This window comes from Aotus nancymaae, unplaced genomic scaffold (genome assembly GCF_030222135.1).
Source record: "Aotus nancymaae isolate 86718 unplaced genomic scaffold, 86718_ANA_hifiasm-v0.15.2.pri h1tg000053l, whole genome shotgun sequence".
Taxonomy (NCBI): Eukaryota; Metazoa; Chordata; class Mammalia; order Primates; family Aotidae; genus Aotus; species Aotus nancymaae.
In genome coordinates this window covers 22,944,638-22,956,229 of record NW_026988467.1, presented here as the reverse complement: position 1 = coordinate 22,956,229, position 11,592 = coordinate 22,944,638, and the positions used below count along the sequence as shown (strand labels likewise).

Below are 11,592 nucleotides of genomic sequence, written 5' to 3'. Positions count from 1 at the left end.
CCAGGCTAGAGTGCAGTGGTGCTATAGTAGTTCACTGTACCCTTAGATTCCTGGGCTCAAGTGATCCCCCTGCCTCAGCCTCCTGAGTAGCTGGGACCATAGGTGCAAGTCGCCATGCCCAGCTACATTTTGTAGTTTTCATAGAGATGAGGTCTTGCTTTGTTGCCCAGGCTGGTCTCAAACTCCTGGGCTCAAGAGATGTGGCTGCCTTGGTGTCCTGAATTGCTGGGATTACAGGTGTGAGCCACTGCACCTGGCCATGCCCTTGAATTTATCTTTTGCCTTTTGGGGCCTCTAGATTAGAAGATAGAACTTTCCAGGGTCAGGAGATCTGAGATGGGACCAGGAGGAGGAAAACGTGTTTGCTGTATCTCTGTGAGATCAGGGGCCTACTCTGTTCTCTGTCTCATTCCATATCCTTCTACATTGCCTGTTCTTGTCTCTGCCTGTTCCTGTCCCTACCTGTCACCATCACTGTCTCTCTGTCATCTTCAATGACTGTCTCCATCTCAGCTTGTCTCCCCTCCACAGAAGCCCCCCTCTGTCCAACCTTTGAACCCTACTCTGTCCTCCTGCCCAGCCATCTGGGTTCTTAGAGAACAGAAATAACAGCCTCCCACCCCCTCACATACACATCCTGAAATTCCAGTAGCCCCAGTTCATTGCAATCCACACCAGAAGGTTGTCCTCCGGAGTTGCCACAGGTAGGCAAAGCTGAGTCGATAGTGCCTCCTTGCCAGGCCTTGCAGGGCCCCCAGGCCTGCCTGCCCCCACTTCCTATCTGTGGCAACTTCAAATGTAACACCTTCCTGCCATCTCTCACTCCCACCGGGGCCTCAGCCACAGGCAGCTGTTGCCTGGCTGCCCACCTCCTTCCTTCCCAGCCAGGAGCACTGCTGCAGCGCCAGTGGAGAGCCCCACAGCCAGCGGCCCCTTGGGGGCCACGGTATTTGCTTTGAGACCTGAAGCAGCATCGGGAGGAGTGAGGAAAGAGGGCAAGGAGAAGGGATTTTGGAGGGCTGAGACACTGGAGTGAGGGTTTTAGGGTCTGAGGGGCATTTGGGGTTCAAAGGATGATCCCTGGGGGGACGGGGAAGGGGTGTTAGGGCATTCGCTGGGTTGAGGTGATCCCTGTGCTGCATGGCCTCACGTGGAAGATGGCAGAGAAGCCTGGTGCTGCGTGAGCAGACTGCTGGGCACTCATGTCTTTCTGTTGGGCCAGTCGGGCATCCGGGGCCTTGGTCCACTCACTCAGGCTTTATCCCAGGTGAGAGTGCTGAGCTGGCCAGCCTGGGTGACAGGACATTGGTGTCCTCAGCTGTCCAGAAGAGCCATCCGGGTGAGCGAGGTTGCAATGTTCCCCGTGGTGGGGGGGCCTCTGGTTGGTAGAGTCAGGGACCCTTCTCAACACAGAGTGGGTGGCTTCTCTGTAGTCCTGAAGAATCTGGAATGTTCCCTCAGATCTCTGCACTCACGTGGAAGTAACCTCCATGCAGACCTTCTTTTCTTCTCTCAAGACAGCTCTGCTCCTCACCTCTGATTGGCTAACCTCCATTGATTGGTTGATTGATTGATTGAGACGGGGTTTTGTTCTGTCATCACCCAGGCTAGAGTGTAGTGGTGTGATCTCAGTTTACTGCAGCCACAACCTTCCAGGCTCAAGCAATCTTCCTGCCTCAGCCTCCTGAGTAGCTGGGACCACAGGCACAGGCTACTATACTCAGCTTATTTATTTTTTGCATTTAATTTTTTTTACTTAAAATTTTTTTTAAAGATTAGTCAAGTGCAGTAGTGAGAAGAGGGGAAATAGTAGAACAAGGAGTTCGATCTGTAACTGACTGTGAACAGTCAATTGAGATGACTCACTACCTTCGGACCAGCTTATTTATTTATTTTTGAGACCGAGTCTTACTCTGTCGCCAGGCTGGAGTGCAGTGGTGAGATCTTGGCTCACTGCAACGTCTACCTCCCAGGTTCAAGCGATTCTTGTGCCTCAGCCTGCTGAGTAGCTGGGACTACAGGCATGAGCCACCATGCTCAGCTAATTTTTGTATTTTTAGTAGAGACAGGGTTTCACTATGTTGGCCAGGCTGGTCTCAAACTCCTGTCCTCAGGTGATCCACCCGCCTGGGCCTCCCTTTTTTTTTTTTTTTTTTTTTTGAGATGGAATCTCACTCTGTTGCCCAGGCTGGAGTGCAGTGGCACGATATTGGCTCACTGCAACCTCCACCCCCCGGGTTCAAGCCATTCCTGTGCATTGGCCTCCTGGGTAGCTGAGATTACAGGCATGCACTACCACGCCCAGCTAATTTTTTTTTTTTTTTTTTGAGACAGAGTCTTGCTCTGTCGCCAGGCTGGAGTATAGTGGCGCAATCTCCGCTCACTGCAACCTCCACCTCCTGGGTTCAAGCGATTCTTCCGCCTCAGCCTCCTGAGTAGCTGGGACCACAGGTGCGTGCCACCATACCTGGCTAATTTTTGTATTTTTAGTAGAGATGGGGTTTCACCATGTTGGCCAGGATGGTCTCGATCTCTTGACCTCTTGATCTGCCTGCCTCAGCCTCCCAAAGTGCTGGGCTTACAGGCGTGAGCCACCGAGCCCGGCTTAATTTTGTATTTTTAGTAGAGACAGGGTTTCACCATGTTGCCTGGGCTGGTCTCCTGACCTCAGGTGACCCAACCACCTCGGACTCCCAAAGTTCTGGGATTATAGGCGTGAGCCACCATGCCTGCCATATTTTTTTATTTTGTAGAGATGGGAGTCTCACTATGTTGCCCAACCTGGTCGGGAACTCCTGGCCTCAAAAGATCCTCCCACCTCAGTATCCCAAAGTGCTGGGATTACAGGCTTGAGCCACCGCACCTGATATCTATTTAATCTTCCCACACCTATCAGGAGAGCATCACTGGCTTCTCAATGTCAACACAGAGAATCCTTACACATCAACTAGTCCAATCTTCCCATTTTGCAGATAGGGAAACTGAGGCCAGGAAGGGAAGTGAATAGCTTGTGGTCACACAGCACATTAATGGGACAGCCAGTCCTGGAACTCAGACTCTTATTTGGAAGACCTTCACAGCTTACCTGTAACTCACCTGTCTTCCCAGCAGGTAATGGGGACATGAAGGAAGAAACAGCTGCACAATTGGGTTGTTGCCACAAGCCCAAGGCCCTGGGAGGTACAGGGGGCTCCCTGTCCCCCAGCCTGGACTTCCAGCTCTTCCAAGGTGACCAGGTAAGGTAGAATCCCAGCCTTACCTTTGTGGGTAGTCTGCTTATGGTAGGAGATGACATTAGGAGGAAGAAGGGGAATGTCTGAAGGGACCTAGACCTCCTCCCCAGTCCTGAGCACTCCCTGCCTCAGGCACATCATAGGGATGTTCTCTTGAGGAGCCAGAGACCCTCTCCCCATGCCTCAGGTGGCCCAGACTCTCCTGTGGGGAATGAGAATAAGCCTCATGCAACAGGCTTGGCTGCTATGACCATGGCCTTGGACCTTAGTAAGCAGGGGCTCAGGGCCATTTTGTGGAGTTTATAGTCTTCGATGGGGATTTTCTTTGGGTTCACCTTGGTGCATTCAAATGACAGTGATGGTCTGAGATACACTGGGGACAAGGGTGGTCAGTGGTATATGGGGTCGGGCAGGGAGGGAGCACAGGGCTAGAGAGGCCCCTGGGGACAGGAGGAGGGCAATCTTGCAGTGAGTGGGAAAATCCTGAGGGAAGAGAACTTTGGATAAGGGAAGGAGACGCCATTTGAGTAACAGATAATGGAGTATGGTGGCTGTTTTAGCTTATTCTTCCCTTTGGAAACCAAAATAGGGGTGGGAGCCATCTAAGGGACCCATGGAATCCCAGTCACCAGCCCCCAAGCCCCTTGCCCCTGCCCTCCAGGTCTTCTCAGCCTGCAGACCACTTCCAGACACAGTGGATGCTCATGGCCCATCCTGTGCTAGCTGGCTGTGTCCCTTGCTGCTGACACCAGGCAGGTCTGCCCTGCTGGCCTGCCTACAGGATCTGGACCTGAACCTGTGCACCCCACAGCCAGCGCCCCTGAGCACAGCCCTGCAGGGCCTCCAAGAGGACGCCTTGAGCATGAGTAAGTCCAGGGCACAGGGCTGCACCTGCACCTGGCAGAGGCTGGAGGTGGGAGGCACTGCTAGGTGTGGGGATGGGTGGTGGAGAGAAATCAGTGTCCCTGATGAAGACAGAGCCTTAGGCACACTTTGCTTCCGTATTTTGGCCTTGGAGTCCTGGCCTGAGGGTGCAGGGGGCTTTCAAGTGGTGGTACCTGAGCCAGGGGAGCTGAGCACTGGCTTCTCAGGCATGTGTGTGGGAGGTGGTGTAGGCATAGCCAAGGTCATGGGGGTTGGGATGGTGATTCACCCACCTCAGCCACCCAAAGTGCTGGGATTATAGATGTGAGCCACCATGCCCAGTCCTCTAGGCATCTTAGAAGAGCACTGAGCTTGGAGTCAGGGAATTGGGGTTGGAGTCCTGGTTCTGCCCTTTCTGTTTCTGTGGACCTGGGCACAACACTGAGGTCTGGTTTCTTCATCCACAAAAGCGGGATCTCAGCTATACCTGTGTTCTAGCTTTGTTGTAACACACCATTTCCCTGTGCGATGATGACCTCCTGGAGGGCAAGGACTCTTCTGCTGTGTCCTTTATTTCTAGGACTCCAGCACAGAGCACAGAGTGAAACAGCTCAGTGAGGTTGATTGAGTAAATAAATAAGGATCCAAACAGAAGATAACTTGCTTTTTTTTTTTTTTTTTTGAGATGGGCTGGAGTGCAATGACACAATCACACCTCACTGCAGCCTCCAACTTCTGGGCTCAAGTGTTTCTGTCTCCTCAGCCTCCTGAGTAGTTGGGACTACTATAGACACGTGCCACAAACACCCGGCTAATTTTCTTATTTTGGTAGAGATGGGGTCTTGCTTTGTTGCCCAGGCTGGTCTCAAATTCCTGGGCTTAAGCAATCCTCCTGCCTCAGTCTCCCAAAGCACTGTGATTACATGCATGAGCCACTGCACCTGACTGACAGTTTACTTTTCAATAGGTTTTTCATTTTAGTACTCTTTATCTATCTAGAATACCACTGTTTGGCAGAACTCCCTGCAATAATGGGAACATTCTATACCGGTGCTGTCCAATATCTACCTGCTGAGCACTGCAAATGTGACTGGTACAACTGATGAACATCATTTTTTATTAGAATTTTTTTTTTTTTGAGACGGAGTCTCGCTCTGTTGCCAGGCTGGAGTCAGTGGCATGATCTTGGCTCACAGCAACCTCCACCTCCTGAGTTCAAGCAATTCTGGTGCCTCAGCCTCCCAAGTAGCTGGGATTACAGGCACGCACCACCACACTCAGCTAATTTTTGTATTTTTAGTAGAGACAAGGTTTCACCATGTTGGTCAGGATGTTCTCAATCTCCTGACCTCATGATCCACCCGCCTTGGCCTCCCAAAGTGCTGGGGTTACAGGCATAAGCCACTGTGCCTGGCCCATTTTTTATTATAATCATTTTAATTAATGTAAATCCAGTCACATGTGCAGTGGCTGCCATTTTGGACACAGCATATCTAGCCTCACCCTTGTGTGATCTTATCTGTGCCCAGAGCACCCAGATTTATGTCTCCAGCTCAGACTTCTCCTTTTTTTAATTTTATTTTTGAGACAGAGTCTTGCTCTGTTGCCCAGGCTGGAGTGCAATGCCAGATCTTGGCTCATTGCAACTTCTGCCTCCTGGGTTCAAGTGATTCTCCTGCCTCAGCCTCCCGAAAAGCTGGGATTACAGGTGCCCGACACTTTGCCCGGCTAATCAGACCTTTCCTTTAAACTCCAACCTAATTTATCTATCTGCCCACCTGATTTCTCAACCTGGGTGTCTAATAGGGACCTTGACCTGTTTTCTCCCCCTGAAATTGTTCAGCACTACAGAAATGCTAGCAGGCTCGCAGGCTGGAGGTCTTTCTCAGCCCCGAGCTGGGCAGGTTTGATGGGGGCGTTTGATGGGGGACAGAACTTCATCCCAGACTGTGGGGCTCTGACCACGTTCCTTTCCCTGCTTAGAGCACCAGTCACCAGGGCTGCATACCAGCTCCACCTATGACAAGAAACTCACAATCAAGCACCCATGGAATAAGGACAAGATGGGAAAACAGCCAGAAAGAGCTGGCGAGGGGGCCCCCTGCCAAGCCTTCTTGCCTCATAACAGCTCTTCCCCACCACCAATGCAGAATAGAAAGAGCCCCAGACCCTTGGCTTTCTGCCCCTGCCCCCCTGACACCTCCATCTCCAAGGACCTCCCATTCTGCCTCCATACCGTCTACGCTGGATACCCACTTCTCCTGCCTCCACCCCACCTGTTCAACTATGGAGCCCTACCTTCTGACCGATGTCCCCACCTCCTCATGCTGCCCCAAGACACCTCCTACCCCACCATGGCTATGCCTAGCTTGATGATGATGGTCAATGAGGCTGGGCACCACAGCGCTGGGTGGGAGACCCTGCTTTTCTACCCAGGGGCCTTCCAAGCCTCTGGCCAAGCCCTACTTTCCCAGGCCCGAAATCAAGGCACTGGAGCTGCCCCAACCGACTCCTCAGGCCTGAAGCATGGTGGCATGGCATCTCCAGCAAGGCAGTTCTCTGTGAGTTCCCGGACAGGCACCGCAGCCCTGCCTTACCCGCTGAAAAAGGAGAATGGCAAAATCCTGTATGAGTGCAATGTATGTGGCAAGAGCTTTGGGCAGCTCTCCAATCTCAAGGTATCTGCCTCCTGGGCGCTGCTGCTCCCTTTAATATCCTTCAGGGTCACCCGTGCACCCCAATCTGATTCTAGAAGCAAGGACCTCAAAGCTAGAAGGCATTCCTGGGTAGCCTCTAGGGCCTAGTGGCCTGGGATGGTTCACTTGGGTGGAGACATAGGATAAGATGGCCACCAAAGTCCTCGCCACCTTAGAGGACTGCCTATGACATCATCTCATTTAGATTAAAATGGGGTGACTGGCTGGCATGGTGGCTCACGCCTGTAATCCCAGCACTTTAGGAGGCTGAGGCGGGTGGATCACGAGGTCAGGAATTCGAGACCAGCCTGGTCAACATGGTGAAACCCCGTTTCTACTAAAATTACAAAAATTAGCTGGGCACGGTGGTGTGCACCTGTGGTCCCAGCTACTCAGGAGGCTGAGGCAGGAGAATCGCTTGAACCTGAGAGGCAGAGGTTGTAGTGAGCCGAGATCACTCCACTTACTCCAGCCTGGGCGACAGAGCAAGACTCCGTCTTAAAAAAAAAAATGGGGAGATTGAGGCTTTTAAGTGGCAGCGTTTGCCTAAGATTACCCCGATTTAATGGTAGTGTTAGGTTTAGTCTCTCGACATTTGCTCTGGGCAAAGAAAGCCCTTTCCTGGACAACCATCCTTTCTGGACTCCCACTTAAGCTTCTTATTTATTTTTTTGGGCAGTCAGATGAGGGAACAGGTGGATTTTGGTGAGTCTAGACCACAGTCCGATGGCCAACCTTTTTCAAATGGGATTCCCACAAATCCGCGCGACCGCCGATGCGATTGGCCTCATCATACGCATCGCCCAGCAGGGGGCGCCCAGGGGAGCATCTCAGTGCGTTAGCAAAGGCCGGAAGTTGTACACTCGCTGGCCGGCGCTGAAGTTGAGGGCACTTTGTGGTTACAGGGAAAAGCCCTACTGGATCCTGCAGGGCAGGAGTTCTTAAACTTCCATAAGCCTTAGACCACCTGGAGAGCTAGTAAAGATGCAGATTCCTAGAGTTTTTGCGATCCTCCCACCTCAACCTCCAGAGCAGCTCCCAGTCCCAGGGTTATTTTTTATTTTTATTTATTTTTTCATATGGGGTCTCATTCTGTCGCCCACGCTGGTCTCAAACTCCTGGGGTTAAGGGATTCTCCCACCTCATCCTCCCCAGTAGCTGGGACCACAGGCATACACCACCACACCAGGTTAATTTTTAAATTTTTTGTACAGAAGGGGTCCCACTGTGTTTCTCGGGCTGGTATTGAACTCTTGGGCTCCAGTGATCCTCCCTCCTCAGCTTCCCAAAGTGCTGGGATTACAGCCATGAGCGTGTGCCTAGCCCTCCCAGAGTTTTTTATTCAGCAGGTCTGGGGCCGGGCCTGAGAACCTGCATTTCTAACATGCTCCCAAAGTGTGATACCAGTGCTGCTGGTCTGTGGACCACATTTTGAATAGCCGTGCTCCACAATACACCTGGGGTACCTTTTACCTGGCCTTCTGACCACTGCCATCTCCCCTACAGGGCAGCAGAAAGAGTGGAAGTATCCTGGGGATGATGGGCCCTGAGGGAGATGACAGGGAGGGAGAGGGATTGAGAGGCCTGGATGCCAATAAGGGGTCCTGCAGGGAAGTGGGCAGAGTTTCAGAGAGGACCTCAGGCCCTGCTGGGGGTGCTGGGCACTTGGCAGCATTTCTCCTACGTCTGACTCAGGTCCACCTGCGTGTGCACAGCGGGGAGCGCCCATTCCAGTGTGCCTTGTGCCAGAAGAGCTTCACCCAGCTCGCCCACCTGCAGAAGCACCACCTGGTACACACTGGAGAGCGGCCCCACAAGTGCCCGGTGAGATCCTCCTCCCCCTGCCCTGTACTCCTATCGGCTGGTGAAGAGTTTTAGGCCCTTGGGAGGATGGCACCTGCAACCTCCATTCCCCAGTCCTCCTAACCAAGTGGAGATGGGAAGGGGGGCGGTGAAAACTAAAAATGATCCCTCAGCCTGGAATGGGTAATACTGAAGGTCACTCCAAGGGCCTGAAGGAGGGAATCGAGATGTATGTCTTTGGGGAGAGAATAATGAAGTTGGGGGTCGGCCGGACGTGGTGGCTCACGCCTGTAATCCCAGCACTTTGGGAGGCCAAGGCGGGTGGATCACAAGGTCAGGAGATTGAGATCATCCTGGCTAACACCGTGAAACCCTGTCTCTACTAAAAATACAAAAAAATTAGCCGGGCATGGTGGTACGTGCCTGTAGTCCCAGCTACTCGGGAGGCTGAGGCAGGAGAATTGCCTGAATCCGGGAAATAGAGGTTGCAGTGAGCCGAGATGGCTCCACTGCACTCCAGCCTGGGTGACAGAGTGAGACTCTGTCTCAAAAAAAAAAAAAGAAGAAGAAGAAGTTGGGAGTCATGGAGAGTGGATACCCATTATCTACCTCCCAGAGTTGTTGGAGGAGTTAATGCTATAGTGTACCCAGGGTATCCAAGTAGAAAAACCATTAAATCGATGTTAGCCTTCACCTTCCGTGAGCTGGCCACATCCCTTGGGAAGTCAAAAGGGTAGGGGTTCTTTCTCATTTTACAGGGGCAGAAATGAAAGTGGTGTCATGATGGAGTCTGGGCTGCAGAGTCAGGCCACCTGTGTTCAAATCCTAGCTCTCCTTCCAACTTTCTGTGTGACCTTTGGCTAGTGGCTTCACTCCTCTGAGCCTCTGCTTTCTTACTGTGATATAGGAGTTGTGCTAGTACTTAGTCATGCTTCCCCAGGGTCATGGGGAAGACTAGGTGAAACCAACTGCAGGCATGTGGCAGCCCCCAGTAAATGTTAATTACATCCACTGAAGCTGCAGCTTCACACTTAAGAGTTCTATGTGATCATCTCATTCAGTCCACTATATCAATGAATCTAGGTATTAATTACCAACGTTACCAATGAGGAGAGAAGGGCTGAGAGGAATAGTTACTTTTACAAGGTCACACATGGAGTAAAAGAAGGACACTAACCCAAGTCAGCCTGGTTCTAATGTACTAGATACTGTGGGTCCCAGGGAGAAATCACTGGAAAAGCTTCCAGGCCTGGAGGGAAAGAGAGGTGGGTTATGGGTATTTCCAAGATGCGGAGAGGGAGTAGAAGACCTGAGCCAGCCCAGAAGACAAAGCTGATGCCAGTGCCCGTTCCCGTCAGGTGTGCTGCAAGCGCTTCAGCAGCTCCAGCAACCTCAAGACCCACCTGCGCCTGCACTCGGGGGCCCGGCCCTTCCAGTGCAGGGTCTGCCAGAGTCGCTTCACTCAGCACATCCACCTGAAGCTGCACAATCGGCTGCATGCCCCACAGCCCTGTGGCCTGGTGCACACTCAGCTGCCCCTGGCCCCTCCGGCCCGCCTGGCCCAGTGCCGCCAGGGGGCACTAGATCTTATGGCAGTGGCATCAGAGAAACACATGGGCTGTGACAGAGAGGAGGTCAAGGTGTCCTTGACATCTCAGGGGAAAGCAAGAGCAGTGAGCCCCCTGAGCAGTGCCAGGACTCCCCTGGGGAGAGGGCAGGGGCAGAACAAATAAAAACGTTTCTTCTTTAAAGCATTGAGACTTCCTGAGCTTCAACAGTTGGGTGGGGGTGGGGCAGTGGGGGAAAGCCACCGTATATTTGCCAGACTTCACACTTCACCTGGGAGCAGGTCAGGGGACTCAGCTGGGAAGAGCCTGTGCTGCCTGTGCATGCGGTGGGTGCCTGCAGCCATCTGCCTCCGCTGGGCTTGGGTTCCACGCCCCATCTAGGACAAGGCCCTCCTTGTCTACTCACTGACAGCCAGCCAACCTTCCAGTGGGCTGTAGGGTGCTGACCGTGCTGCCCAGCATGGGCACATTGTGCTGTTCCCAACACCTGAGAGGGTCCTGCTGCCCCCACCACCTGGGTCTCACCATTCCTATGTTGCCACATGCCCCTCAGCCGGTACTCCCTGCATGGTCGTTGTGGGGTGCCTCTCATTGCAGGGGTATCGAGGAAGGAGACTCAAGATATCAGCGTCAACTCACGACCCAGAAGCATGATGTCCTCTGTGAACGGGGGCCAGTTACCACAACACTCTAGGCTAACAGGGTGCCAGGCTCAGGGAAGGCGTGGAGGTTGCAGCCAGATTAGGGCTACAGGCAGAAAAGAACTGGCAGAGACCCTGGGGAGCTGAGACCCGCCTGATGGCCCTTCTCCCTGCAGGCCTGGAGGATCCTCTGAAATGTGCAAGGTTCTCCCCATCCCCACTTGAGTCTGAGAGGCAGCGCTAGGCGGAAAAGGGTACTGCCTGGGAGGCAGGAGGCCCGGGTTAGGATCACAGTCGACAATAGCTGTTATTAAGCGATTTGCGGACAGAGTGGGGTTCTCCGGCCGACTTCCGGGAGGTGGCGCCGTCCGCACCCCGTGGGTTTTTGAGCGGCTTCCCCACCGCAGTGGTGACGGGATTCCCGCTCTCGGCCGTAGGTGCTTCCCACAGGAAGGAGCGAACCCCACTGACTGCGGCAGAACGATGGCAGCAGAGTGGACTTCGGCCCCACCTGTAGCTAAGGTCCGGGTTCCAAGCCCACCCTCGTCACACCTTGGGCCCCGCGCGAGACACCAACCACTCGCGTTAGGCTCCGCCCAGTCGGGCAGACCACGCCCATTCCGGACCTGCCCCCGGACTCGCCACCCGCGTCCAGCCCTCCGGCTCCTCCTGGAGCCCCCTCGCTCAGCCGCGCCTCCCGGCCTCTGTTCGCTCCAGGCCACTTTCCCTGCCCGGCTTCATGCAGGTCTTGCTCCCGGGCTAGCTCACCGGGGGCTGCAAGGGGCCC

General features: G+C 53.5%; 1 protein-coding gene across 9 annotated transcripts; it reads left to right on the top strand.

Annotated features, from left to right (window-relative positions):
• Window positions 1-883: 883 nt before the first annotated feature.
• On the top strand, window positions 884-10,342 carry ZNF683 (zinc finger protein 683). 9 transcript variants are annotated; one of them, XM_021668434.2, is made up of 7 exons: window positions 884-946; window positions 1,268-1,339; window positions 3,109-3,236; window positions 3,895-4,099; window positions 6,081-6,775; window positions 8,489-8,617; window positions 9,955-10,342. In XM_021668434.2, exons 3-7 carry the CDS (start codon window positions 3,123-3,125, stop codon window positions 10,327-10,329), a joined length of 1,518 nt encoding a protein of 505 aa, XP_021524109.2. In that variant the 5' UTR covers window positions 884-946; window positions 1,268-1,339; window positions 3,109-3,122; the 3' UTR covers window positions 10,330-10,342. The 9 variants fall into 9 exon arrangements, with proteins under 9 accessions (XP_021524109.2, XP_012295667.2, XP_012295669.2 ...); XM_012440244.3 differs by lacking the exon at window positions 884-946 and adding an exon at window positions 949-982; XM_012440245.2 differs by lacking the exon at window positions 884-946 and adding an exon at window positions 995-1,032.
• Window positions 10,343-11,592: the final 1,250 nt, after the last annotated feature.

What these genes read in the sequence shown, in the direction of transcription:
- ZNF683 (XM_012440240.2), top strand. Translation starts at nt 1,141, where the DNA reads ATGGCCTCACGTGGAAGATGGCAGAGAAGCCTGGTGCTGCGTGAGCAG. An exon ending in AGCTCTTCCAAGGTGACCAG is followed by an intron (nt 3,237 to 3,894) that starts GTAAGGTAGAAT and finishes CCTGCCCTCCAG; the next exon opens with GTCTTCTCAGCCTGCAGACC. An exon ending in AGAGGACGCCTTGAGCATGA is followed by an intron (nt 4,100 to 6,080) that starts GTAAGTCCAGGG and finishes TTCCCTGCTTAG; the next exon opens with AGCACCAGTCACCAGGGCTG.